Genomic DNA, 27,607 nt, shown 5'->3' with positions numbered 1-27,607 from the left:
GCCGGGCGCCCTGCGGCGGCCTCGCCGTGCCTAGGCTGGGGCGGGCGTCCGTGACGCTCAGTCGCGCGGGGCCGGGCGGGGAGCGCGAGCGGCGGCGGCGGCGGCGGCAGGATGAACAGCATCAAGAGCGTGCCGGCGCGGGTGCTGAGCCGCAGGCCGGGCCACAGCCTGGAGGCCGAGCGCGAGCAGTTCGACAAGACCCAGGCGAGCGGCGGGGCCTCGGGCGGGCGGGCGGGCGGGCGGGCGGGGGGCGCCCTCTCCCCGGCCCCCTAGCTCGTGCCCCCCGGGGCCTGGCCGGTGCGCGCCTCTGCCGCTCCCGGGCTCGGGCCGCCCCCGGCCACCTTGCGCCGGGGCCTCCGCCCCCCCGGGCCGCCCCGCGCGCAGGTGAACCGGAAGCGCGCGCCGGCGACGGGGCCGAGAGAGGCCGCCGGGGGACTGAGGTGGCGGGGTCCCGGGGCCTGGGGGCAGGCAGGTGGCTTGGGAGCGAGGTGGCGGGCGACCCAGGTGGAGGGGGCCGGGGGGCCGGGGGCGGCCGGCTGCGGGGCGGGGGAGGACGCGGCGGTGGGCCCGGTGGGGTCAGGTGTGCCCGGGCCTAGGTGCGCCTCCCGGCGGGGCCTGCCTGCGTTTCTCTGCCCGGGCCGTGCCGCCCCTCCCCGGCTCCGGCAGACCGGCTCCTGCCACCTTCTGCCAGGCCGTGTGAAAATGCTCCCACCTCGGGGAAGCAGAGCGTTTCCTTGGAGGAAACTCCCAGTTTCCTCTTCGCCTGAGCTGTTTTCCAGGGCCGCACAATATCTTATTATATGCCGGGCGAAAAGTTTCGCGTATGTAGCCAGACTTGTTTGCCCGAGCGCTGGCCCACAGACAAATAGGTTCACACCCCCTGATTAAATACGGGCGCCTGGCAGACGGAAACTTCCTAGGGCTCCCTTCCTGCGCGTCCCACGCGCCTAGCCTGGGAAAGGTTATTTTCAAAATTCAGCAATGGCGCGGGTGTGCATTGGTACATGTGTTCCTGCTGAGAACACAGAACGCTGTCGCTGCTGGGCTTCTGGTTCTCTGTTCCTTTTTATTTTACAAATAGTGAGGTGTTCTTATGCCTGGGGGAGGAGAGAGCACGCTTGTTTATTTGCCAGAGTAAGTCAACCAAGACTGAAATAGAACAGTTTTGCTTTACAAATAAAGGAAGCTGAAAGGACCCCTCCTGCCCCTGTCTGAAGCCCTGTGGTGACATTTGTGGCTGGTTGCTGTACCAAGTTCCTTCCCACCTGTCCCTGCCCATGGCAGTGACTTCCGCAGTTGCTTTCAGATCGAGTTATCTGCACACCACCGTCTACGACAGCTTTCATTTTGAAATAAGGAAAACTCAAGGGGACCGTCTAACCTTTGTGCTTACGGTTAGCAGTGAAAACGATAATGAAATTTGGGGATACCAAGGCTTTATGAAAGCCAAGGCCTGGAACCAACCCACCTGAAAATTATTAATTTATCCTTGTGATCCTCCTCATCTGGGCTGTTTTCAGCCCGGATAGCCCATCATCAAAACAAATGTAGCATTTAATTTAAAGGCATTAATACATAATTAATTGTGGCAGGAGTTTGTGCAAGGGTGGAGAGGAAAATTTATTTGGCAGAGGGAATCTGGGTGTTGTCAGAAGCTTTATTCACTGATTTTTAAGATTTTTTCCCCCTGTGCTTTTGAGGAGGTATAAAAAGGTCTGTCACAGAGATGAAATCCAGTTTGACTAATCTTACTCTTTAAGTTATTATAAATCAAGGGCAACCTTCTTTAATGTGAAAAAAAGAATCTCTGATCTAGATCCATACATTTTAGTGGTCGGTTTTGTAAACAAGCAGGTTTTTTGGTTTGTTTTTTCTAGTTGGGTTTTTCTTAGGGGCTGAGAGGGTTACTTAATAATGAATAACTTTGTAAAAAAAAAAAAAATGAATAACTTTGTAATGGGTGAATCTCATAGGATTTACCCTTCCCTGACCCTTTTTTTTTTTCTGGATAGATGGAGTTTGGGTTCGGCGTCTGGGTTTGCTGGTCTTCAGAGTGACTTATTGAGGGATGGAGGATAAAGATTTTGTGCATCTTTAATATTTAATTAGCTTGCTTCCAGAAATATCTAGTGAGCTGCCAGCGAGGCCCCATTGGTGGAAAGGAGCCCGAGAGCTGAGGTTGCTACTTACAGGTCTCCTTGTGGACAGAAAATAGCATGTCCAATTCATGGACCCACCTTCCCTTCGGAATACACTGCTTCTGTCTTCGTGTTGACCCCGGTGCCCTGTGTTGCGGGGGAGCACTTTGGCTTGCTTAGAACTTGTCATTGGCATCCGCCAGCCTCGCCTTTCTCCTTGGCTCCTGGATCTGGAGCAGGAAAAATGCTTCCAACATTAGCTTTCTTGGCAGGCCACACCCGTTTTGCAAAGGTCCATTCCCTACCCGAGCCGGGAGTGTTCAGGGAGACCAGTCACGCTTCCTTTGTGTAGCCAGTCCTTGTGACTGTTGCGTGGTGTGAGTGTGTATAATCCCAGAGGGAGCGTCTGGAAAGTTGGTCCACTCTTCCCCACAACTTGAGCCTTTTTGGTGATAAAAGCCCTTTTCAAAATGACGATGACACAGTAGTATTGACTTTTCGTTGTTGTAACATTCTGAATACGGAATACCGTAGAATACAGCATATCTGCATTTTGAACCCGAAACTGGCCATGCTGTGCAAAAAGATGGTGCATCATGGGAAGCACTTACAGGCAGGTGGACCTGAGTGCTGGCGTCTGTGCCCCTGGGCAAGTTGCTTAACTCCTGAATCTGTTTCCTCACCTGTAAAAACAGAGATTAATTCCACCTGGTCCCTATGGCCGCTTTGAGGTATAGAGAAACACTGTGTGACAGGCTGGCCCTCAAAGATGGCCACATCCTGGGGCACCTGGGTGGCTCACTCGGTTAAGCGGCTGCCTTTGGCTCGGGTCATGATCCCAGGGTCCTGGGATTGAGCCCCACATCGGGCTCCCTGCTCAGTGGAGAGCTTGCTTCTTCCTCTCCCACTCCCTGCTGTTCTGCCTACTTGTGCTCTCTCTCTCTCTGTCAAATAAATAAAATCTTTATTAAAAAAAAAAAGGCCACATCCTAATTCCTGGAACCTGGGAAGACTTTATCGTAGTACTTGGTAAGAAAATGCCTATCAGCTGACCTTAAAATGGGCTGATTCTCCTGGGTTTGCCAGGTGGGCCCGTGTATTACCAGGGCCTTTAAATGTGGGCGAGGGACGGAGGGGAGGAGGTCCGAGGGGTGGTCTGCAAGGAGGAACTGGTTGTTGCTGGCTTTGAGGTGGAAAGAGGGGCCCCTCGCCAAGGAAGGTGGGCATCCAGTAGGCGTTGGAGAAGGCAAGGAATGGAGTTGTCTGTGAAGCTTCTAGAAAGAAAGGCACCACCGCCCACACCTCGTTACTAGCTCCGGAAGACCCGTCCTGGACTTCTGACCTCTGGAACTGTAAGACGATCAAAATGTGTGTTGTTTGAAGGCGCTCAGTTTGGGGTGTGTTGGCTGCTAGTATTCACAGGATGCAAAACGCACGGCCCGGTGCTCTGCAGATAGCCAACTGCCACCCCCCTTCCTTCCCCACCCCCCCAAAAGCTTTACCATTTGAGAACTATTCCAGAACTTCCACTAGAGAGGAGATCCATCTTTGAGGCATATTATGGATGAGGACTCAGCAGATAGGAGTCTTGGAAATGCTAAACGTCAGACTTGCTTTCTCCTTATCTAGGAGTGTTTGTGCTTCTCTGGCTCGGTTTCCTCTGCAAGATCTAGAAATCGAGCCCACAAGCTTCTTTTCAGATCAGGACGGAGAGGGGCCACCCTGTTCAGTGAGCCAAGCCCAGTGGGTGGGCGCGTTAAATGGAGAGGCGAGACTACCCAGGTGTTAGGGGTTTTCCATTGGGGAGGACACCGTGCAGGGGTGAGAAGGGCACAGCAGGTAGAAAACAGTTCCTAAGTCCAGTTTTCCAGGTCAGTGACCCATCCCCTCAGCACCCTTCCGGGGAATCGAAATCTTGTAAAGAGTAACATTTTTTTTTGACATTCAGGACTTGTCAGCGCTGGCTCATGTTAGAGCAATACTGTCCAGTAGAAACGGAATACACGTCTCACGTGTAATTTTAGATTTCCTTGTAGCCACATGGCAAAGTAAACAGGTGGAATTCATCTTAATCGTGTATTTTATTGAACCCAGTGTATCCCAAATGTAACTATTTCAATATGTAATCACTGTAAAAATTATGAATGGGATCTTTTACATTCTCTTCCTATTCTTCGCTATCTATTGTGTGTTTGACAAAGCGCATCTGTTTGGGCTCACATGCTTCAGGTGCTCAGGAGCCCCACCGGGGGGTGTCTTTCAAATGTCAGTGTGAAGGTGCTGGAGATGAGGAGTGATTCGGCCTGGATAAGCCCCGGGCGTTGGTTGGTTGGTTGGTTGGTTTTGTTGTTTAAGTCCCCTAGCCAAGAATTCTTTAGAGTCTCCTTGAAGGTAGCCCACAGCACAAACATGTGTTTGGGACCTTGAGTTTGGGTTTGAGAGCCGTTCCCGAGTATGCAGTATTCCTTCCGACTCCCGTATTTGACATGCTGGTCCTTCTGCCCTTACTTCCTGTCCCACCTGCGCCCATCACCCCCTCTGTGGGGTCTCCTCTGACCGGACTTACACACGCCCACCTTTGTGTCTTCATTGTTCCTTATAAACGCTGTGGTGTTCTAACACTCCCAAGTCACCAACTCTTTTCTGGGCGTCATACAAATGTTCACCAAAAAAATTTCCCCTAGCCTCCGAGTTTGGGAAGAGATCGAAACCATGTGGTGGGCAGCCAGAGCTCACCCCCCCGGTCCCCCCATGGCCGTGGGGTGGGCTGTGAGGTCCCCGCGTGCAGGCATGGTGCCCGGCACTGGTACAGACCGGTTGGAGAACAGAGGTGAGCCAAGCCTTCCTGCAAAGGAGAAACCAGGCTCACAGCCGCCCTAGGATGCTGCCCCCGCCCAGAGCTGCCCGTGAGCTGCTTCCTTGCCCAGGTCAGCTGGCGTGGGTCCTGGGTGGTGAGCTGCGCCCTTTCCACCGTGGCCACTGCCGTTTCCCACCAAGGCGCCGGACGCCCTCCATTTGGTGATGCCCAGGCAGCCAGAATCCCCCGGATTCTCCCTCTGCTCTCTGGGTGTCAGGTGACCTGTCGGTCCAGGTTGGGGTGGGGATGGGGCTGCTTGTCCTTCCCTTCCCGTTGTCGGTGTGCATTTGCCCCCGTGACACATTCCTGAGGACCGTTCATTGCATGGCTGGTCTGGTGCTCTGGGCTGTGCCGCCGGAAGGTAAAGACCACTCTTGTCTTCTCCAGGAGTTTCCGTGTGCATGAAGGAGATGCGAGAGGGGCAAGGGGGACAGGGGTGCTCTGGCAGCACAGGTCAGAGCCAGACTCCTCTGCAGATCGTGCGCACGTCACCGAGGGGCTGTGAGGATTTGCGGGGCCGCCTGGTACAGAGGAAACACAGGGTGCTAGTGGTTCGTTGTGTACGGAAAAGCAGGTTGGACTGAAAGAAATCGAAATTGTGTCCCTGTTGGATTCTGTCCCTGTGTCCCTAGTTTGGCTGTTTGGAAGAGAAGCAGATCTGCAGCACGGGTCGGGGGGATGCAGGAAAGTGGGGGACAACCCCTTCCTGCCCTGGAAGCACTCCCCCTTCTTGGAGACTGCAGGCCCCTGCTTCCAGGGATGCCCCTGCTTCCAGGGATGCCCCCACCCAGGTTGGGGGAAGCCAGCAGGTTACACCCCCCTCCCCTCCCCCCAGCGTCCCAGCCAGCCCCAGGCTGGGCCCATTTGTGAATGAAACCCAACTGGGCGTTCGTTTGCTCCTCCCCACAGCTCGCAGTGGAAACTCTGTGGAGTCCAGGCCTGTTTGGCTGAGGCTCAGGGAAACCCAGTCTGCTAACCTGAGACACTGGGCCTGAAGAGTAGGGCTGCCTTTGCCAGCCGGGCTGCGCTGTTGGCCACGCCCTTCCCCTTCACTTGATTTCCAGGTGGACTCAGGTATCACCTCGTTTGTGAAGCCATCCACCCCTTACCCCCTGCCCAAGCCTTGCTCCACTTCCCTAGTTCTCATGACATTGACACTGTGTCCCTGGGTCCCTGTACGTGGCAGTCGGTCCAGCAGAAGTGGGCAGCTGTAAGCCTGCACACGGGAGAAAGGCTTGCATTGCTTCCCCCTCTGAGCCCCAGAGTCCTACTCACTGAACCCCAAGATCCTCAGGCGGGGTCTTGTTGGCTCCTCTTATGTCCTAGCCCCTTGGAGCACAAGGCTCGGGGGACACACTCACTGCGTGGATGCCTTGGGGCCAGCGGGTCTCCCTTCTTGGACACGGCCCCCCGACGAGGCCTAGGAGACCCCCCGCGCCCCCCGCCAGCACCCGCCAGCACCCACTGCAGGGAAGACTGAGCCAGTGGAGAGAAGTTCAGTCCAGGCAGGATTTTTTTTTCCCCTCTTGTTGAAATAAACACAGTTCTCGAACTGCAATAGTCCGCCTGCCTGGGGGGGTGACTCAGCCCCCTGGCTTGTGGGACAGACAGGTCTGTGGAGTGATATCACCAGGGCCCGAGGAACAAAACCACCCGGGCTGGCTCCCTGTCCGTTCAGAAGCAGCTTGTGGAGGCGGGACTCTGAGCTGCGTCATCTTCCTCTTCAAGTGTCCCCTGCAGAGCCCTGGGGAGAAGTGGCCTTGGGTCAGGCTGCTCCGTGTTAGCTGCATCCCGGTGAGAGGGAGGATCCTTCCCTGGCGCTCTCCTGCCTGGCTGCTGGAGGGGTGTAGGTGTGGACATGACCCTCCAGTTTGCATAAATAGCATGATGGCGGGGCCCAGACTGAGTTGGGACTGGGGCATATGCATGGGGAGGGATCGGGGTAGGACCAGCACTACTCCACCAACTTCCCATCTGCCGAATCACCAAGCTGCAGGGCACCTCCCTGCTTTGCATGTGACCGCATCCCAGTGCCTCCTAAGCTACAGAAATCCTGTGTTTGCTTTCAGCAGTGCTTGTGAGATGGCAAATGCTTTTGAATGAGGTGTCTCTGTCCTTCACACATCACTTTGGAAACACTAAAGCAGAATTACCCACCTCTCTGCCCAGTCCCTGTGCTTCGGCTCTTTGAAGGACATTTTTGTCCCCGTTGAGTGCCTCTATTAAGTGTGATAACAGGACAAGAAGGCTTAAGTCTGATTCATTTCAGGATTGACTTTCAGAATAGAAAATGTTTTATAGCTGCTTTTACTACGTAACTAGTGGCTAAATTATTAGCTGGAAAAAAAGACACTCACTGCCTTGAATTTAACTAGAACATATATGTGAAAGAGCTTTTGTTCATTCAAGTGTTCACTCTGACTTATCCAATAAAGATTTATTGACTGCCAGGCACGGGTTTGGGGATTGGAGATTCAGCAGGGAGCAGAAGACTCACAGGGTCCCTTGTACCGTGGACATCTGTTTGGGGGTCAGAGGTAGAAGCTGAGAATAAGTGGTAAACAAGATGGTTTCAGATCATAAACATCCTGGGAGATGTAAACAGAGGATGCTCTCCTCCAAGGAGGGTGGCTGGGGAAGACCCTCCGGGAAGGAGCATTTCAGTTCAGAGCTTGGTCATGGGAGATGCGCCAGGGCCTGGAGGTGGGACCTGACTTGCCCTATGAGGAAGAAAAGGGAGGAATGTGTGGCTGGAACCAAGCGAGGTGTTTTGGACACGCTGCGTGCATGTTTGCATTCAAGAGGACCCAGGGGTTTTTCATTCCTGCTTCCCACGTGAGGAAGCCCTTGCCTGGAAAGGGGAAGTTTCTGAAGCGAAGGCTCCCCTGTGATCGGGGATGAGGTGACTGGTGTCTGCAGGCTGAGGAGCTGTAGCATCACTGATGGGACAGGTGAGAAGACCTGTCTTTGTCCCCAGGCGCAGGGGCTCCTGGCAGAGGGGTCTTTTTGAATATCTGGTCTCCCAGAGGACAGCTGGGGCTGTATCCTCTCCAGCCACTTAGCTCCTTGCCAAGGGCTGTGGGTTTCCAGAACAGTGAATGGGAATTGGTGAGCATTGGGCCAAGGAGCAGTGGCTCCATGAGATGCCCACACTCTTGCTCTATCCTCATGCCCGTGCCTCCCCCACTGCCCTCCCTGTGTGGCTCTTCCCAAACTTCCCAGGGCCCCCCTTGCCCTCTGTGAAGGCCCACAGCCAGTGGGACAGGGACTGCATTGCCATGGGCAGCTACTGACTGCAGCTTCTAGGCTCGGTCATCCGGCTTCGCTGACTAGGTCTGCACCCCGAGGCTCTGCTTCTGGAGTCTACACCAGGCACCCAGACTCTCGGGTACCACCTGCTGTGGCTCCAGCCTGGGCCTGGCTGCCTCACGGGTCTCCTCTTTCCTGCATTAGCACCTGCTGGGAAGCCGCCTGGTGTGCGTCCCTGCTAGTCCCTCATCTGGGGACGGGTGCTGTTGGTGGCTCTGTCCAGCCTGGTCCTTGGATGGTCCCCTCGGGCTTCGCTTGTCCTGACTGCAGGACAGAAGCTGCCCTGGGAGGGAGCCAGGGTAAGCGAGATGAAGGTCCGAGCCCAGAGTCGGATGCCCTTGGTCGCGGGAATGGGGAGCCGCGGGCCGCCCCGATGCTGTTATTACCCGAGGTCTGAACAGATCCCTGATCCACAATGTGCTTCCCGACTTGGAGTCGGGCCGGGTCCTCCCTGAGCGGTAGCAGCCCCGGGGGCGCTGGGTTCCCGTGGCGGGGCAGAGAAGGAGGTCTGTTGATGCACTGCTGCCTTGGCCCAGCCTCCCTCCTCCGGGACCCAGTGGCGGCTGAGAGGACGGTGTCCAGAGCCGCGCAGCCTGGGGCCCGTCCTGCAGCTTCCCTGTCCTTGTCGGCGGAGGAGGATTGAGTCAATATGCAAAGCACTTAGACCAGTGCCTGGCAGGGAGCAGGCACTTGGTCAGCATTTCATCATTATGACCTTGGGCAAGTGATTACCTTCTGTGAGCCTCGATTTCCTCATCTGCCTCCTCCTAGGGAGACCGGAGATTCAATGAGCTAATGCTAGTCAAGTGCTCAGCATGCTGCTTGGCCCATGGCTGAACTTGATAAAAATCCTTTTACGATCAGGTTATGGAGCCTAGTTTGCCATTGTTGGGGCGTGAAACTTCCTGGTGCCGCCAAGTCCGATGGCGTCGCTGGAGCCTGCCGGAGCCTTCCCATCCCTTGGGCCCTGGCCAGCCCCAGTGCTGTACCCACCTCTGCCCTCCAGAGGGTCGGGCCGCTCCCCACCCAGGCCCCGGGGGGAACAAAGTGCAGACTCTCGGAGGCCGGCGAGGTGGCTGCCCAGGGCCTAGGGTGTGGCTTTTCCCAACACACAAGGGGCAGCAGTGGCCTGAAAGCCCATGAGACTGTTGACTGTCTCACACTCGCCGGTCTAGGAAACCCGTCTCTGCAGACTGTCCAGCTCCCACCAAAGTCCCCCTGGGCATTTCTGGGGTCTCCCAGCTGCCCTGGCACTCCCCATTATTCTTGTCCTGCCGTCCTGCAGTGGGGGGAGCCGCCCCCTGGCCCCCCTTCCCAACCCCTGGAAGGTCCAGTGGGAGCTGCCTCTCCTCTTCCCTGGGAGTCCGATAAGCAGACGAGTCCCAGACTGGTCGCCACCTGTCCTTCCTCCCACCCAGGACCTTCTCTCAGCTCTGGGTTTTCCACCCACACACTGAGGCCCCTCCTCAATCCATTCCACTCAGAGCTGCTTCTCTCCATGGCGACTGACCTGCCAGCCGTGAGGGATTCAATGGGCTGTTGTCAGAGCTGCTGGGGTAGTTCTGGCCTGGGGGGCTGTCCCAGGGCCGAAAGAAGCCTTTTTTCAGTCCAGCAGGCTGGAAATCACCCTCGTGATGGTGCTGGGCCCCCCTCTGCCTGCCCCTTATCCTTCAGCCCCCTCCCCGCCGAGCCACCTGTCGACCTATTCTGAGGGCACCGTGCTATGTGGACGGAATCCGTGTTGCTCATCATCGGAGCTGCCTCGAGGCTAAACTCTAGATGCCGAGCTCTGCATAGTCACCCAGCGTAGGTTCATTCCAGCACCACGGAGCAGAACCCCGACGCTCTCCCCACCCCTGCAGCTCACTCAGGACGGGCTAGGGCGTCCCCGGGGCCTGACATCCCCTCCTGGGACGAGGCTTGGCTGCTGTGCCTGGTAGGAAAAGCAAGGCCCTGTGAAGTGTGCACAGACTCCCTCTGTGTGAGCACTGTGCCTCCTTATGAGGCTTCCCGACCCGCACATCTGCTGTCCTGCACACAACGGGGCCGTGTTCCCGCCCCGGGAGGGACCCTGTTCCTGCAGCCAGCACAGGGAGCAGGCAGCTGGGGGTGGGGGGTTGGGGGGGTGGGGAGCCTGATGCGCAGACCCTGCCGTGGACCCAAGTCACCACCTCTCACTGGCCATCGCCGAGTCCACGGAGAAGTGTTCATCAGGGGGGACTGCACTAGGGTGGCAGCAGGAAGGGGACCGGGAAGCAGAGACCCAGAAGGGGTGGTGGGGAAGGGTCCGGTGTCCAGCAGTGAGCAGGTGCTCCGTCTACCTTTGGACCAGTGATGAAGTAGAGGCCATGCTTAGTGACCTGCAGGGAAGGCTGGGGTGGGGGTGGGGGGACAGCCTCCCCCAGGCGTCCACCTTCAGCTCAACCCTGGTTGCTTGCACCGCTCCCTGCTCAGAGGAAAAGGCGCCTTCCCCACCACTCCCCTCCCTTGCTGGGCCCTAGCCCCCCATTCCTTTAGGGCGTGTCTCTGTTCTGTGCAGCGGCAGACCCCCCTCCCGGAGGCCGAGCAGTTAGTACCGAAGCCCCTCGCTGGGGTCCGCTGCGGGACTCGCTGCAGGACTCTGCCTGCCGGTCGCATCTCTGCAGCCGCAGCCGCCTCCTGGGCCTGTTCTGCACGTGTAGCTTGGGCCCTGCTCTTGCCCAGAATCTTCCGGATCAGGCTGGGCCAAGTGGCAGTCAGAAGAGCCGGCTCAGGTGTCAGGGCAGCTGGGGGATGGAGTTACACAGCCCCAGAGACAGGACACACCTGGCGTGTGAGCGGGCAGCTCAGAGGGGGAGGCATGGCCCCCTCTGCCTGCCCCCTCCTAGCTCTGTGCCTGCAGAGGGGGGAGGTGCCTGGGGCGCTGACGGCAGCAGAGTCTGCTGGACCGGACTTGGCCCTTAGGAGCTGCACGGACAGGATACCTAACCTCTCTGTACCTCGGTTTTCTCATCCGGAAAGCGGGCTCGTGGCCACTTTCTAGGGCTGTGGCTGGGGGCGTGTTGCCTGTGCCTGGCACGGGGTAACCACCCAGGAAATGGCAGTTGGCGATCGTCACTGTCCCCACCACTGTTGTGGACGGAGCTCTGCCCAGGCGGGGCGTGGTTATTACATGGGGCGGGGACAAGTAGGGTCTGGGCTCGGCCGCTCTCCCCGCGGCTGCTCAGTGATGCTTCTTGAACAGAGGCGGGCGCTGAGGCCTCAGGGAGGCTGTGCTGGCAGAGGGTCGGCAAACAGTTGGCTGAGGGAGCCTCCCGGGTCTGGCTCGCTGAGGCTTTGGGAATAAGAGAAGCCAGAGCCTGTCTGGGTTTCTCTCTGGACTGTGGGATGTGACGCCAGGAGAGTGGCCCCCGCAGGGCCCGCTGTGGGGTCTGCTGCAGCCCCCAGCACTCCTATATCCCCACGGTGAGGCCGCTGTGGGCTGTGGGGGGGGCGTTCTGAAGCTGCATGTCTGCCCAGAGAGGACTGCCTTCACTCCCGTGGGGTTGCTTTTTTTTTAATTGACAGTGGAAGTCTCCCAGCCTTGCCAAGTAACCCCAAAGTCCGTTCATAATAGACCTGTTCGTGAGTGAAATCGCCTCCTCGCCAGGCTGGGCAGTTACCGTGAATAGATGCCGGAGGCGGAGGGCACAATGGCCTTCACGCTAAGAGGAAAGCAAGCACCAGGGCTGCCCCTTGGGGCTCCCTCTGCCCTGTCCCCTTCCCATTCTTGCCCGAGTCAGGCCACTGTACAAGTGTGTCCTGTTGACCAGGCACTGATCTGCAGGCTCAGGTCCTGGGCTGCAGGGTAGGAGTGCATGGTACCCCCAGCCCTTGCTCCGCCCATTACAGGCCCTAGCACAGCCTGGGGTGGGGGGCAAGCTGGCGTGGGCCCCAGTGAAGGACCCGTGGGAGACGGGAGTATCGACTGGGCTGGGGTCGTGTCTGCATTGGCCGGGACCTGCCCGTCCCTCCCACCAGCGGCATGGGCAGCTCCCCTCCATCCACACACGCTGATGTCCCAGCTCCGCACCAGGCAGGTGCACCGAGGCTTGTCTGCTTGCCCACAGGTGGAGAAATAAAACTCATCCTCATGTTAGCCCAGGGCCGGCTCGTTCCTGGGTGAGTAGGGCCAGAGGTGGCAGTAAGGGCTGGGGACCTTTGGTGAGGGGGCAGCCCCATCCAGGAAGGCGGGGACTGCAGAGCATTGAGCTGAGGGGAAGAGACCAGATCCTGGCAGGCGGAGGTGGGTGAGGACCTCTGCCACCAATGAGTTGGCTGCTTGCTCAGGGCCCAGGTGGCAGCAGTGAGTATGGTAGGTGGACCCCCCCCCCCGGCTTCCCGCCACCCCCAGTCGGGCCACCATCACCCTCTGCTTCAGGGAGGGTGGGCATTGAGTCCTCACCCAGGAGGGAGGTGGCCTGCTTGGCAGACAGGCCGCAGGACCTGGGTATGTCCTGGTTCTCCATGGGGTGACACATGTCTTCATGGAGTGTCATGAGGGCTCAGGAGAGACGGGATGGAGGCTACACTGGGGCCAGGGTGGGGGACTCACCTCCCGGGATGAGCTAAACACATGCAGGTGTCCCACCAGAGGTGGCCTCCTGCAGCCACCAGCCAGCTTCTGTCCTTCCTTCCCAGCCCCCTGAAGGCGCCCAGTGGCTTTTTGGCATCAGCTATTGGCTCAGTTTGGGCTGCACATATCAAGTGAAAGAAAAGTCTTCAGGGGCACCTGGGTGACTCAGTTGGTTAAGCGTCTGCCTTTGGCTCAGGTCATGATCCCAGGGTCCTGGGATTGAGTCCCATGTCAGGCTCCCTGCTTGGCGGGGAGCCTGCTTCTCCCTGTCCCTCTGCACCTTCCCCCCGCTCATGCTCTCTCTCAAATAAATAAATTAAAAAAAAATCTTCATTGCTCTGGTTCGCTAAGGTTGCGAAAATAGCTGTTTCCTCTGTATCTTTACACCTGCCTTTGACTGGCAGGAAGAATCTGTCCTGTGTGCCTTCTGGGGAAGTCTGCCTGGTGGGTCTCTGAACTCTGCCTCCTCTTTTCCCTCCCAGGCCATCAGCATCAGCAAAGCCATCAACACCCAGGAGGCCCCCGTGAAGGAGAAGCATGCCCGGCGTATCCTTCCTTGCCTCCAGGTGGCCCTTGTCCCTCTGGGTGGGGGTGGGGAGCGGGGGAAAGAGTGTGAGGAGGACGTGGGTCTGCCTTGCATGGTCTCTGACCACGGACTTGGTGGGAAGTGAATTGGAGGGCAGGGGGCGCTGCAGGTGGCCGGCCACCAGAGCTTTGTCAAGTCTGCCCTTATGGAGACAGAGGCCTAAGGAGGCGTCCTTGCTCTGCTCCTTTCAGATTCTAGATCCCATCTGGGGAACACCATTTATCATCTCAGGCTGTTGGGCCTGGTTAAATTCCTGAGGCTTGACCTTGCTCATTTTCTTGACCTTGGCAGAAAACCATAGCTTTTGGCGAACTCTGGCAGACATGGAGGGAGAGGGATGTTGGGAGAAGGTGCTGGGTGGCCTTGGGTGAGGGGCCAGCCTTCCCCCTGCATCCCTGAGCTGCACTTGCCGAGACCCCCAGCCTTCCCCCTGCATCCCTGAGCTGCACTCACCGAGCCCCCTAGCCTTCCCCTTGCATCTCTGAGCTGCACTCGCTGAGCCCCCCCAGCCTTCCCCACACTTGAGTCTCTGCCTCCTGCACTTGACCTTGACCCTGGTAGGCATCATTCTGGGCACTCACCATGAGAAGGGCGCCTTCACCTTCTGGTCCTACGCCATTGGTCTGCCACTTCCCAGTAGCTCCATCCTCAGCTGGAAGTTCTGCCACGTCCTGCACAAGGTGCTCCGAGATGGACACCCGAATGTGAGTAGCCGCTGTCCGCTGGTACTGGGCGGGGCAGGCCTCCTGGGCCCTCCGTCCGCTGCTGCCTGAGCAGGCCGGCACCCCAGGGAGGCAGAGCAGGGTCCCTTCAAAATGAGAGATGGTCCCCACTTCTGCCTGTCCCTCCCCGCCCTTGGCAGGCCAGCTAGCATGGGGGCGGGAGGGGGCGGGGGGGCGTGCCTGTGTCGGGGCCCTGCCCGGGCAGGGCTGGCTTCATCCTCCTCCTCGTCTACCTCGTGCTGCAGGTGCTGCATGACTGCCAACGCCATCGGAGCAACATCCGGGAGATCGGGGATCTGTGGGTAGGTGCGGGGAGCGAGCACGGGCCGAGCACCTTGCCCAGGCGCCGTCCAGAAAGTCCCGCCTCGGTCCTGCTTGGGGTTCCGTCCCCCCGCACGCGGGGCCGAGCGAATGGGTGCCCCCGCAGGTGGGCTTTTCCCTCCTTTCCCTTGGAGCAGAAGTTACAGTGCTCCCGGGGGGCAGAGGGGGCAGATGAGCACCAAGAGGGAAATGTCGGCCTTGCTTTTAAGGCCTCGGGGAGCTTCACGTAAGTAGTGGGCCCTCCAGCTCCAGACACCCACCAGCCCTGCAGTCCCCAGGGGTTGGGAACCGTGGCAACGCCCGAGTCTGGGTGTGTGACTGGCGGTTACAGCTCGTGTGAGGTGCAGACTCCTTGCCCCCCCGCCAAAGACTGGCTGCTTTAGAATCTCAGGATTGGAAACTGGGTTCAAAGAACTCCCCAGAAGATTCTTCTCCACAGTGAAGTTTGAAAGTCCCAAGAGCTTGCATGCTAAGATCCACTGCAAGACCCTCAGGGAACTGGGGCGTTGGGGGGAGGCCCTCAGGCCGCATTTGTCCTCTGGGAGTACTGCTGGGGCCTTGTGGGCTGGGCGGACTGGGCGGACTGACCAGAGGGAGGCCCGGGCGGGGCGCGAAGGGCCGTGTCCCACCATGTCCCTCGAGGTAAAGAAAACGGTGCCCGTGCTGCCGTTTGCACACGGCCCAGCTGGTGTGACCGCAGGGGCCACGGTGTGGGGAGGTGACCGGGAGGCAGCTGGGAGGATGTGTACATGCCCCCGGCAGAATGTGCCTCCCTGGCTGCCAGCAGCATTTTAATGAAGTGTCCCAGCTCAGAGCTGGCCTGCTGCCCTGGACAGAGAGCCCTCTTCTCAACAAGAGTTTCTTTGGCAAGAAGGACTAGGAGTAAGATTTTTAAAAATTAAACAAAGAGCTGGAGACCAAGAGGAGGGTTGGCGGAGGTCCTTCGGCAGGCCGAGCGGTATTCGTGCATGCACGTCCGTCCGTCCGTCCGTCCGTCCATGTGGCGGGGGAAGGAAGGACACTCAGCTGGCCACCTGCACCTTCCCGCCTCCACGTGCTCTCTTGCCCCAGAGCGTGGCCAGGCCCTGTAGGGTTTTGGGTGCATTCCGGGGGCGGCAGGCCCTCACCCTGGGCTCCCTCCGCAGGGACATTTGCATGACCGCTACGGGCAGCTGGTGAACGTTTACACCAAACTCTTGCTGACCAAAATCTCCTTCCACCTCAAGGTAGCTTCCTCGGTAGTTGTGGGGCTGGAGGGAGGGGCCCTGGGCTTTCATCTCTGAGATGTCCTGGGAAGCAGGGCAGTGGGGTCCCCCATGTCCCAATCTTGACCTGAGGGGAAACATGGGGTGCCCAGGGCACTTTGAGAGCCTGCGCACCTTGGGGCATTCCCCGCCAATGCTGGAGGTGGTCTCCGCCTTGCCCTTGGCTCTGGGCAGTCTCCTGCCCTGGCTGGACATCCCCTCTTCCCTTCCTGGTCTCCCTGGTCACCCGCAGCCCCCCTCAGCCAGTACCCAGGGCAGATGGGGACTTCTTCAGCTTTGTCTCCTGTCCTCGGAGGCCAGAACCAGCTCTGGGCTGGGGCCAGCATGGGCCTCAGCTGAGTTGGGGTGTCCTCATTGTAGCACCCCCAGTTTCCCGCGGGCCTGGAGGTGACAGATGAGGTGCTAGAGAAGACCGCTGGGACCGACGTCAACAACATGTGAGTCCCACGCATGTGGGTGCTCATTGGTGGGTGGCTGGGGCTAGGGGTCCAGTTCCTGAGGGAGCTGAGGCTGAATCAAAGGCCTGGGGTTTATTTGGAATCGGGCATCTTGGGCTGAAGGATGGCTGCCCTCTGCAGAGGTGTGTGGATGAGCTCCTCCCTCTTCCCACCTGGGGGGGGGGGTCTCATGGGGCAAGTCCCCCGCCCCTCCGCTCAGCCCCCCATCTTCCCCTTCATAGTTTCCAGCTCACTGTGGAGATGTTTGACTACATGGACTGTGAGCTGAGGCTTTCTGAATCAGGTAAGCCAACCGAGGAGGGGGCCCGGCCTGCCCGAGTCCAGTGTGATCCCTTAGGGCCCACAGCCAGATGACCAGTTAGCCCCACCAGCTAACTGCACCCCGGGGTGTCCACACCCCCTCCCGCCAGGAGTGGGTAATGGGGCCCCCAGGAGTCCCCAGGACATGGGGAGAGGTGGTCACTGCCCCTGCAGCTGTCAGGCCCCGGGGGTATGTCCACGGCCCAGTGTCGCCTCAGGTTCCTGAGCCGGGCACCCCTGGGGCATCTGCAGAGCCCACCCAGGAGAGAGCTGGTTTGGGTCATCTTGCCTGTTTCCTGCCGTTAAAAGGCCTGTGAGTCATGTCGGACTTCCCGGCCCAGGGACCCGGCCACTGCTGGACAGGAAATCTCGGGGGGCTACAGAGGTGATTGTTCTGGGCGGCCGCTTCAGGACGGCTTGTTGGGTGACTCAAGGCTCTTTGTAGGAGAAAGAGTAGCAAACGCCTTTTTAAGGGAAAATCGGAACTTAGAGCGGGGCCTGGACTCAGAGCTGCACCCAGGGGAGCCCAGGTCCCGCTGGGGAGCGTGGCTGCCAGCCGGTGAGCGGCAGAGGTGGGCCGTGCCTCTCACGGCCGTCCCCACGACGGAAGGTAGAGAAAACCCCGAGGCAGGCACCTGCCCCTGGGGACACGGACGTCTTGATGAAGCAGCAAGAAGGGGCGCCCTAATGTCCACAGGCCGGCGTCTCCCTGGGGAGAGGGTGCCAGGGTGTTCCCCGCCATGCTGTTTTAACCGGAAACCGTCCCCAGTGCCCCTCAGTGGAGAAAGGGATGGCTTTGCCTTGTATAAAACCCGAAATAGCATTTTATGTGTGTTTCAGTTTTTACGGGAACACGTACTTGATGTGACACGTTAAGGTTTAGAAAGGTGAAGGACTGTCCTTCGCTGGTTCTTCCTCCTCAGCCCCGCCCCATCCCTGCTGCCCTAGGCCAGGTGAGCATAGGACCCCAGGGCTTGGGGCCCGGCGTCCTGGAACAGTGTCCTGGCCTCTGTGTCGTGTGTGGTCTGCCCTCTGCCCTGACGAAGAGGCTAATCGCAGTGGGGGCAGCCTCGTGTTTGTCCCTTTCCCTCCCGCTCGGCCGATGTGATGAAAGGCTTGACTGTCCGGGACAGGGGAGGTTGACCCCGGGTGCAAGTGAGGTTTTGGGGTCACTTGGGGTTTGCAGAACGGAGTCCTGAGCTGGCTGCCATGTGGCTGACCCCTCTCTCCACGGCCGTACGATGAGGCACTTGGCTGCACAGCCTTGAGCCTCCCCCTTTCCCTGAGCTTTAGGGTGAGCTTGAGGCCCACGGGTACAGGACCGTCTGAGCCCCCCCGTCCCCCGATCCCCTGGGCTCGGGCGCGCTGTGTGGACGCTGTCGGGGAAATGCTGGCCACGCCGAGCTGTGTTCTATTTGCCGACCCTGCTGTGGCCCTAGTTTGGGGGGGGTGCTCTGGGGCTCCGTCTGGGGCAGCCACAGCACCAGGGCTCCTATCCTAGCATTGGAGAGCGTGTTGGGGTCCAAGGACCCGGGGTGGTTTTCACGATGCCCCGAGGTGACGGTGTGGGGCCCGCACTCCGCCACCATTCCCACCATGTGTGTCCCCGAGGCTGCGCGGCTCCCCACGCGCACGCTCCTCCCTGCACCTTTGTTGGCAGTTTTCCGGCAGCTCAACACGGCCATTGCTGTGTCCCAGATGTCCTCCGGCCAGTGCCGCCTGGCGCCCCTCATCCAGGTCATCCAGGACTGCAGCCACCTCTACCACTATTCCGTGAAGCTCATGTTCAAGCTGCACGCCTGTAAGCCCCCCGGGTCCCCCGCCGGAGCCCCCCGCCCCCCAGGGTTCAGCCAGAACCACAGAGGGCTGTGTTCGGGGGGCTTCTGTCACTAGATGTTTGCCGCACCACAAGTGAAAACCGAGACGTGTTAGAAATACTTAACTAATTTTTTCTTTTAAAGATTTTGACAGATACAGCGAGAGAGGGAACACAAGCAGGGGGAGTGGGAGAGGGAGAAGCAGGCTTCCTGCCGAGCAGGGAGCCCGATGTGGGGCTCGGTCCCAGGACCCTGGGATCATGACCTGAGCTGAAGGCGGACGCCTAACGACAGCCACCCAGGCGCCCCAATACTTACTATTAAATGTAGCAGTAACACATTCATTACCCATGGACATAACAGCGTAGTTGTGACGGAAAACTGCTGTTTTCCAGCACGAAGATTTAGCGAGGAGAGGGGGGGGCGTAGGTTTCCGTGTTGGTGCTTCCCCCAAAAGCCAGGCCTCGGAGGGGGCAGTGGGTGTCTGCGTTCAGCCGCCGGGGCGCCTTACATGCCCTTCGGGCTGGCGCAGCAGGTCCTACAGAGCCCGTGTCCCCCTCCTCCCCTTCGTGTTCACAAGGGGATTGGCCCTGGTGGGCCCTCTGTGGAGGTCTTGGTCCCCACATCCCACTCTGGGAACCCCTGGCCGAGGGGGTTGGGAGCTGTTGGAATGCTCTCCACCCGGGCTCGAGTCCAGAAGCGACTTCGCAGCGCACCTGCGGGCAAACCCAGGTTAGGTTTGCCATGGTCAAGTCACGCGCCCATTCCGTCTCAAAATTGAGAGCTGAACCCCCACTGGGGCCTCCCCTCACTCCCCTCATTCTCCTCTTTGACGGTTTCTAGAAGGTGGCGGAACAGGGTGGGCACGGGAGCAGGGGTCAGAGAGGACGTCCCATCAAACGTCCTTCCCTCAGGTCTTCCAGCTGACACCCTGCAAGGCCACAGGGACCGGTTCCACGAGCAGTTTCACAGGTACGGCCCGGTCAGGGAGGAGGCTCTGGGGCCTCGTGAGCCGGGGCTGCCTGGCTGGGCCTGGCTCCCCCGTGACCTCCCGTCCTCTGCTCCCGCAGCCTCAGAAACTTCTTCCGCAGAGCCTCGGACATGCTCTACTTCAAGCGGCTCATCCAGATCCCCCGGCTGCCCGAGGTACCCATCGTCCCCCTGGGCTGCAGCCTTGTTCCCTCTCTGGGCGCTCCGAGGACCCCGGGTACCTGGCGGGGGGGCCCCACTGGGCTCGGGGGATGACTGAGGGGGGCTTCCTCCAGGAGCAGCTCCCGCACATTACTCACCGCCCCCCCCCACCCCGACCCCAGGGACCTCCCAACTTCTTGCGGGCCTCGGCACTGGCTGAACACATCAAGCCGGTGGTGGTGATCCCCGAGGAGGCCCCTGAGGATGAGGAGCCGGAGAATCTCATCGAGATCAGCACGGGGCCCCCGGCTGGGGAGCCAGCGGTGAGGTCCCCCTCTTCCCATCAGGTGTAGGGCGACTGGGCGTCCCTCTGCCCCTGGCCTGGAGGCCCCGGGGGTGGGGGTGGCAGTGGGTCACTGTGTCTGTGTGGCAGGTGGTGGCTGACCTCTTCGAGCAGACGTTTGGACCCCCCAATGGCTCCTTGAAGGATGATAGGTGAGGGCCCGGGCGCTGCCCGCGGTGGGGGCCAAGCTGTGGTCAGCAGGGAACTTGAAGGCCGTCTGTCCCCAGGGACGTGCAGATCGAGACCCTGAAGAGAGAGGTGGAGACGCTCCGCGCGGAGCTGGAGAAGATCAGGCTGGAGGTGAGGGCGCGGGCCCGGCTGTGTGGCGCACCCCCTTCCCCCCGGGCGGGCAGCGCCCCACGACGCCGTCCCTCTGCTGCGCAGGCCCAGCGCTACGTGTCGCAGCTGAAGGGCCAGGTGAATGCGCTGGAGGCAGAGCTGGAGGAGCAGCGCAAGCAGAAGCAGAAGGCGCTGGTGGACAACGAGCAGCTCCGGCACGAGCTGGCCCAGCTGCAGGCCGCCCAGCGGGAAGGCGAGCGCAACCAGGGCCTGCGCGAGGAGGCTGAGAGTGCGGGAGCGGCGCCGGGCGGGGGCGGAGGCGGGGGGGGCGGGGGCGGCGCCGGGGACCACCGCGTCTCCTGTCCCCTGCAGAGAAGGCCAGCGCCGTCGAGGCGCGCTACCACAAGCTCAAGGAGAAGCACAGCGAGCTCATCGGCACACACGCCGAGCTGCTCCGGAAGGTAGGGGGGCGCGGGCAGGGCTGGTCACGGGCAGCGCTGCGTGCGGCCCCCGCGGTGCTGGAGCGGGCGTCTGTCTGTCCCCTGCCCGCGCAGAACGCGGACACGGCCAAGCAGCTGACGGTGACGCAGCAGAGCCAGGAGGAGGTGGCGCGGGTGAAGGAGCAGCTGGTCTTCCAGATGGAGCAAGTGAAACGGGAGGCGGAGGTGAAGGTGCGTCCCGTGCACGCCCAGGCCCCGCCCCCTGCGCCCTCCCCGGCCCCCATCCCCGTCCCCCGTGACACGCTGCCCTGTCGCAGCTGGAGGAGCAGAGTGACCTGCTGGAGAAGCTCAGGAAGGAGCTGGAGGCCAAGGCCGGAGAGCTGGCGCGCGCGCAGGAGGCGCTGACCCGCACCGAGCAGGTACGGCGGCTGTTGGCGGGGCCGCCTCGCGGGAGCCAGCGGGACGGGGTTAGGGCCCTCCTTCCCCCCGTGGCTTGGCTCCGAGGGGCCCTTGGCAGTGGGGGGGGGGTGCAGCTCCGACCCACGCCCGGGGGGACGCAGGACGTTCTCCACGCACGGGGGGAGCGAGGAGGAGAACGGGGCCCTCGGGCGTTGTCCGCGCATGTGGGTGGGGACCGGGGTGGGGGGAGCCCCGCTCACGGGCCGGGGCTTCGCAGAGCGGGTCGGAGCTGAGCTCGAGGCTGGACACGCTGAGTGCGGAGAAGGCGGCGCTGAGCAGCGCGGTGCAGCGGCGGGACGCGGACCTGCTGGCGGCCCAGGGCCTCGTGCGCGAGAAGGAGGCGGCGCTGAGCTGCGAGCGGCAGCGCAGCTCCCAGGAGAGGGCCGAGCTGCGGGGGCAGCTAGCCGGCAAGGTGACGCCGGGCCGGGACCCCTCACGGGGCACTGCGGGCGCGGGCCGGTGTCCACACGGTTGTGCGTCCGGCCCATACTCCCGCTCCGAAAGGAAACTCTGCACCCCCTGAGCCGTTAGTCCCCACCCGCCTGCAACAGCCGCGGCCCCCGGGCTGCTCCCCCCGCTCTGTCTCTAGAATGACCCATTCCAGACACGCACACGGACACACGCGTCCGTGCGTCGGGGCGCAGTAATATCCCACCACGGGGACAGACCGCAGCCTGTCCGTCCGTCCATGCGTATTGGGCTTGTTTTTACTTTCTGGCTGTTGGTGATGCCGCCAGGAACGGTGTGCGGGTTTCCCTTTTCCGGCATCCCTGCATCCCTGACCGGGCGTGCTGCTCTCTGCGGTTTTTTATTTTTGCCCCCCCCCACCCCCCCGCAGCGGGTGTGAGGCGGGTGGTTTTGCCTTGCATTTCCCTAAGGGTTAACGATATTGAATATCTTGTGTGCTTGTTGCCTTTTGTGTATCTTGGGAGAAAGGTTTGTTCCGATCCTTTGCCTGCTCTTTAACTGGGGTGTCTGTCGCTGAGCCGCCCGCCCCGCTCCCCGGAGGAGCGGCCCCAGCCCTGGGGCGGAGCGGCGGCCCTCCTCAGTCCTCTGTCCGCGGTGCGGGTCCCAGGGGGCGCCCACCCTGGGGCAGGGCCTCTAAGCTGCCTCTCCCCTCTCGCACCAGGAGTCTCAGGAACAGGAGCTCCGGCGGAGGCTCCTGGACCAGCAGTTCGAGGTGCTGCGGGGCACGGCCGCCGAGGCCGAGCGCATCCTGCAGGACGCCGTGGCCAAGCTCGACGACCCCCTGCACCTGCGCTGCACCAGCTCCCCAGGTGGGGGCCGCAGCGCGGGCACTCGGGTTGTCTGGGCCTTTCCTTTCCTCCTCGCCTGGTAGGGTGCTCAGCCCACCCTGAGAGACCCCGCGGCAGGGCGATGGGGTCCCAGGCAGGCTCCGTCCCTCACCACTTCTCCCCTGCTTGCAGACTACCTGGTGAGCAGGGCCCAGGCCGCCCTGGACGCCGTGAGCGCCCTGGAGAAGGGCCATGCCCAGTACCTGGTCTCCAGGTCAGGTAAGCGTGGCGGCAGGCTGGCCATGGCTGCCCCCTGCCACTGGGGAGGCCGTGCCCCCCACCACACCCACCAGGAGCCCAGTCCTGCCCACTCTGTGGGCCTGGGGTCACTCAGACGTGGCTGCCGTCCAGCCGCTTGCTCCTTGGCCGTTGCGAGCCTGCCTCTTGTCGTCCATAAACGGGGGCTCTGGTGCTCACTGGGCTTTGGGTCAGAAGACTCGAGCAGCCCGCTGTAGGCCCCGATCCTTGCTCTGCGGCAGTGGTGTTAAGGTTTTGTTGCTCCTTCCTACAGACGCCTCCGTGCTGGTGGCAGCCCTGACCCAGTTCTCCTACCTGGCTGCAGACACCATTGTCAACGGCGGTGCCACCTCCCATCTGGCCCCTACCGACCCCGCGGACCGTAAGTGGGCCCCAGGTTTGACTCACCCACGGCGCCCACAGTGGACCCCCCGGAAGGTCGGGGCCTGCACACGGGTCCTGGCGCCAGACTCACGGTGGGGCCGCTTCCAGGGCTCCCCAGTGCCAGCCCCCTGACGGACCTCTCCCCCCAGGCCTGGTCGACAGCTGCAGGGAGTGTGGGGCTCGCGCTCTGGAGCTCATGGGGCAGCTGCAAGAACAGCAGACTCTGCCCCAGGCCCAGCCCAGCCTGGTGCGGACCCCCCTGCAGGGCATCCTGCAGCTGGGCCAGGTGAGGGACGCAGCCATGGCACGGAGCGTGGGCTGGGGTCTGGGGGGGTGATGACACCGGGCTGAGGCTCGGGTCCTCAATTTCCCTGCACCTCCCTTTAGCTTGGGCTGAATGGGGGCTCGTGTGCAGAGCCAGCAGCTGGAGGACACAGGGCGGGGACGGCGCCCCCCCCCCCCCCCAGTGCTGCTGCCCCAGCCTCTCCCAGACTCCCGGGGGGAGTCCGCCCATCTCCCCCATGCCCTCTGCCCCAGGAGCTGAAGCCCAAGAGCCTGGATGTGCATCAGGAGGAGCTTGGGGCCATGGTGGACAAGGAGATGGCGGCCACATCTGCAGCCATCGAAGATGCTGTGCGGAGGATCGAGGTGACGCCTGGGGTGCAGGGGCTCTTTCAGGTCCTGCAGGAGCCCTGGGGGCTGAGCTGGGCTGAATGCAGGCTCCGCCCACCTCTGTACCCCTCGCTCCTGCACAGGGGGTAGGCGGCCTCTGCAGCTCACAGCTGGGAGGGTGGGGAGGTGGCCCTGGTTTTTCTGCCTTGGCCGCACCCTGCCCCCCCCCCCCCAGCCTCTTCCCCTCTCCTCCCTGGCTCAGTGGCTGTTTTTTTGGGGGGGGCTGGTCCAGCTCTGCACCCCCCTTCCTCCCACACTGCTCTCCTCCCAGCCTGCTCACAGCTTTGTCACTGGTGTAGGACATGATGAACAAGGCCCGCCATGCCAGCTCTGGGGTGAAGCTGGAGGTGAATGAAAGGTGAGCCCCGCTCATGGCCCCCCTAGTGCCCCAGAGTCCAGGGTGTGCTGTCCTGCCTGCTTAGCTCTCCAGCAGGGCCTGGAAACAAGTAGGCACCCCCTCCCGGCACCCCCCACTGAGCACCCCAGGCCCAGTAGTAGTCGTTCACCAGAGGGCAGATTCCCTGGGGCCACATTGAAGATTCTTCTCTCTCCCCCACCATCTGCTCCCCTCAGGATCCTCAATTCCTGCACAGATCTGATGAAGGTGAGTGGCTGGGACCCTAGGCTGGACCGTGCACCTGGGAAGGACAGCCCAAGAGTGACCTGTGTTCTGGTCTTGGCAGGCCATCCGGCTCTTGGTGACAACATCCACCAGCCTACAGAAGGAAATCGTGGAGAGCGGCAGGGTGAGTGGGGCCACCCACTGGTCTGACCGGGCGTCCCAGGCTGGGCCACACCGCCGGGCCAGCGAGGGCCGGGCTCCTGAGAGGCGTGTGACCTCCCAGCCCTCTTCATCCCAGACCACAACCCCCTTGGCTTTGGTGGATCTCAGGGCCTCTCTGGGCAAGAGCTACCTGCCCTGTGCAGTGATGAGCCCCCCCCCCCCCAGAATGCGCACAACGTGCCCAGGATTCACACCTGCATCCCCCCAGCCCCTGGATGTCCCCTCGTGGCGGAGGTGAAGGCAGAGGGACCCCACCTGTGACATCACTGACTGGTCCCCCCGCCCTGCCTTCCTGTTGCCACTAGGGGGCAGCCACGCAGCAGGAGTTTTATGCCAAGAACTCTAGGTGGACTGAAGGCCTCATCTCCGCCTCCAAGGCCGTGGGCTGGGGAGCCACGCAGCTGGTGTATGTCGCCCCAGGTGGGGGGCAGCAGGGCGTGTGGTGCTCGGGGCCTGGGGAGGGAGCGTGGGGTGGCCCGGGGTCCACGGGGGCGGAGACCCAGGCCCTGCCCGGCTCTGTGCGCAGGGAGTCGGCGGACAGGGTGGTGCTGCACACGGGCAAGTACGAGGAGCTCATCGTCTGCTCCCACGAGATCGCAGCCAGCACGGCCCAGCTCGTGGCGGCCTCCAAGGTGAGGCTCGGTGCGTGGCGGCCTCTCGCCGCAGCCTCCGCTCTGGGCCGTGGCCGATGGGCCCCGTGCGGCGGGAGCTGAGCCTGACCCGCCCCGCGCTGCCCCAGGTGAAGGCGGACAAGCGCAGCCCCCACCTGAGCCGGCTCCAGGAGTGCTCCCGCAGCGTCAACGAGATGGCCGCCAACGTGGTGGCCTCCACCCAGTCCGGCCAGGAGCAGATCGAAGAACGAGGTGAGTGTGGGCCCTGCTAGCCCCTGGGGTGGGGGCAGGCACACGGACGCTCACCGCGCCCCTGCTCTGGCCACAGACACCATGGACTTCTCTGGCCTGTCCCTCATCAAGCTGAAGAAGGAGGAGATGGAGACCCAGGTGAGCACCAGCTCCTCTTCGAGGGCCGAGCTCTGGGCGGGTGGGCGGCCCAGGTCACGGGGCCATCCTGAGTGGCATGCGGGGCTGCAGGTCCGCGTCCTGGAGCTGGAGAAGACGCTGGAGGCCGAGCGCGTGCGGCTGGGGATGCTGCGGAGGCAACACTACATGCTGGCTGGGGCCGTGGGGACGCCCGGTGTGGAGGATCTTGGCCGACCACGCGCTGCCGCCTGCAGCGGGGCCTCCAAGAAGCCACCTCTGGCCCAGAAGCCCAGTGTGGCCCCCCGGCAGGACCACCAGGTGCCAGGCGTCAGTGCTGGGGCCAGAGGGGTCCTGTCCCTGCACCCCAGTGGGCAGGGCATAGGGCCTTGGGAAAGTCGGGAACCTCTGACTGGCAGCAACAGGGGGAGGGCGGTGGGGAGGCTGGCTCCAGGGAAGGATGCAGGGAGCCAAGTAGGGTGTCTGGGGGCCTGGCCACGTCCCCTGAGCCCCTCCCCTTTGCCTCCTGCAGCTTGACAAAAAGGATGGCGTCTACTCAGCTCAACTCGTCAACTACTAGGCTCCTGGAGCGTCTGCTGGGGAGGCTAGTGAGCAGGCCTGGGCCTTGTGTGGCTGCCCCGACTTGGCTCAGGAGCCTCCAAGGGGTGCAGCCCCCAGCCCCACGGCCAGGGTCGGTGTCCCCGAGGCCCCCAGCTCTGGCTGAACCCAAAGGATCAGGGATCGGGGCGGTTCTCCTGGACATGAGTCTATCTGCAACGGGCACTGGTGAGAGCAGCCAGAACGTAGCAGGCCTGACCCACAGGCCTTCAGGAAATATATGGAACTTTTGTAATCTGAGTTAGAGCTTTCCTTCATGAGTTTGGATTCACCCTGGGAAGCAGGGCCCCTGGAGAGGGTGTTTGGGCAGGACCTCCCTGCCTTTTGAACTCAAGGTCTGAAAAACCAGTCCTTGCTGGCTGCCAGGGTCATAGGCAAGATGTCACCTAGTTGTAGCCTTCTTGGGGCACGGATTCCATGGAGACGGGCCCGGGCTGGTCTCAGGCAAAGCAGACCGCTCTAGAGCGGGCTGGGGTACTGCCCAGGCTCCTTGGGCCTCCCTCTGAGGCCTCGGTGAGGGGAGCACAGAGGATGTGCCCTGAGTCTGGGGGCAGCGGCCAGAGCCCCCAGCTGGTGGGCACAGGTGCTGGCCTGCTGTCCTTCCCAGAGTCTCTCTCTGCTCCCATCTGGGGCGACCCTCCTGTTTCCTGGTTTTCCTGCCCCTGCTCACTGTTTCTGCCCTGGAGGCCCTGTTGCGCATGTTTCCCATCGCCCACCCCCTCTCCACCCCACCCTGCCCTCCGCCAGGCCCAGGGCACCTTGTGCCCCCCCAGGGAGGGGGCCACCCGGCAGCCCCACTCCCCCCTTGGCCTGCCTGGCCCCATTTGGAGGATTTGCAAGAACCTGTGTTCCTGGAGCCCCCAGCCCGACGCCAGGGAGGCATGGGGAGGAAAGGACAAGCAGCTTGGGCCCCGTGAACTTCCCCATCCCACGATGGTCCGGTCCCATCCCGGTCTGGAGAGGAGTAAAAGGACCAGCTCTTCTGCTTTGCCCTTAGTATTACCTTGTTGGAAGAGTCAGATTGGCAATAAAATGCACTTGGACTGTTGCCAGAGGGGCCGCGCCTGGGCTGTTCATTTCTCCGGGGCCGGGACGTGCGACACGGGGTAGGGGACCACTTAGCTTCTGCAGGGGGACTGAGCGCTTGGAACCACAGAAGCGCAGGCTAGAGCTGCTTCTGCCGCGAAGTGCCCTGGCCTGTGTCCTGGGAGCTTTGGGACTTGAGGCCCTGGGACGGACGCCGGTGTGGTGAGTCATGGCTCGGGGCTTCCCACCCTGGCCCCCGCACTCTGCCCAAGCCCCCTGGGGTCCTGTCCCCGCTCCCCCAGCCCGCTCAGAAACCACACTGCTTTGGGAAGGGGAGGAGTGACCACGGAGTGGCCCCTGGTGGGGCTCAGTGGTGGCGACCCGGACCCCTCGCTGGTGGGACTTGACGGCGCGGCCACGCCCAGCCTCCCTCCGCTGAACCTGACCGGCCTCTGACTGCGCAGGCCCCCGCCTCGCCCGGGGGTGCAGACGGCGCCCGGCCAGGCTTGCCTTGCGTGCCCCCCTCCCCCGCAGGTCACCGGCATTTGTGGAAACAGACCCGGTGCAGGTCCGAGAAAGACACGCGGCCTCAGAC

General features: G+C 61.6%; 1 protein-coding gene across 4 annotated transcripts; it reads left to right on the top strand.

Annotated features, from left to right (window-relative positions):
- The first annotated feature begins 21 nt into the window (after nt 1–21).
- HIP1R (huntingtin interacting protein 1 related) lies at nt 22–27,034 on the top strand. 4 transcript variants are annotated; one of them, XM_035016896.1, is made up of 32 exons: nt 22–204; nt 13,381–13,444; nt 14,046–14,188; nt 14,452–14,508; nt 15,673–15,753; nt 16,153–16,229; nt 16,472–16,533; nt 18,211–18,351; nt 19,282–19,339; nt 19,438–19,513; nt 19,681–19,821; nt 19,932–19,993; nt 20,069–20,141; nt 20,226–20,373; nt 20,493–20,581; nt 20,675–20,791; nt 20,878–20,979; nt 21,237–21,431; nt 22,149–22,296; nt 22,447–22,533; nt 22,826–22,933; nt 23,085–23,221; nt 23,473–23,583; nt 23,907–23,965; nt 24,181–24,211; nt 24,291–24,353; nt 24,697–24,797; nt 24,918–25,023; nt 25,131–25,254; nt 25,331–25,392; nt 25,483–25,689; nt 25,901–27,034. In XM_035016896.1, the coding sequence occupies exons 1-32, from the start codon at nt 112–114 to the stop codon at nt 25,946–25,948; spliced, it is 3,171 nt and encodes a 1,056-aa protein (XP_034872787.1). In that variant the 5' UTR covers nt 22–111; the 3' UTR covers nt 25,949–27,034. The 4 variants fall into 4 exon arrangements, 3 of the variants coding, with proteins under 3 accessions (XP_034872787.1, XP_034872786.1, XP_034872788.1); XM_035016895.1 differs by having other exon boundaries at nt 23–204; nt 20,226–20,409; XR_004681393.1 differs by lacking the exon at nt 25,901–27,034 and having other exon boundaries at nt 112–204; nt 20,226–20,409; nt 24,697–24,811; nt 25,483–25,560.
- The last annotated feature ends 573 nt before the right edge of the window (nt 27,035–27,607 follow it).

This window comes from Mirounga leonina, unplaced genomic scaffold (assembly GCF_011800145.1).
Source record: "Mirounga leonina isolate KUSES-001 unplaced genomic scaffold, KU_Mleo_1.0 Mir_171, whole genome shotgun sequence".
NCBI classification, from domain to species: Eukaryota; Metazoa; Chordata; class Mammalia; order Carnivora; family Phocidae; genus Mirounga; species Mirounga leonina.
The sequence above is the reverse complement of the archived record's forward strand: the minus strand, read 5'-3'. Positions and strand labels throughout refer to the sequence as shown.

Coding starts and splice junctions, on each gene's coding strand:
- HIP1R (XM_035016895.1), top strand. CDS start 112: ATGAACAGCATCAAGAGCGTGCCGGCGCGGGTGCTGAGCCGCAGGCCG. Junction 20,142..20,225: donor TGGAGAAGATCAGGCTGGAG/GTGAGGGCGCGG, acceptor TCTGCTGCGCAG/GCCCAGCGCTACGTGTCGCA. Junction 21,432..22,148: donor GGGGGCAGCTAGCCGGCAAG/GTGACGCCGGGC, acceptor CTCTCGCACCAG/GAGTCTCAGGAACAGGAGCT.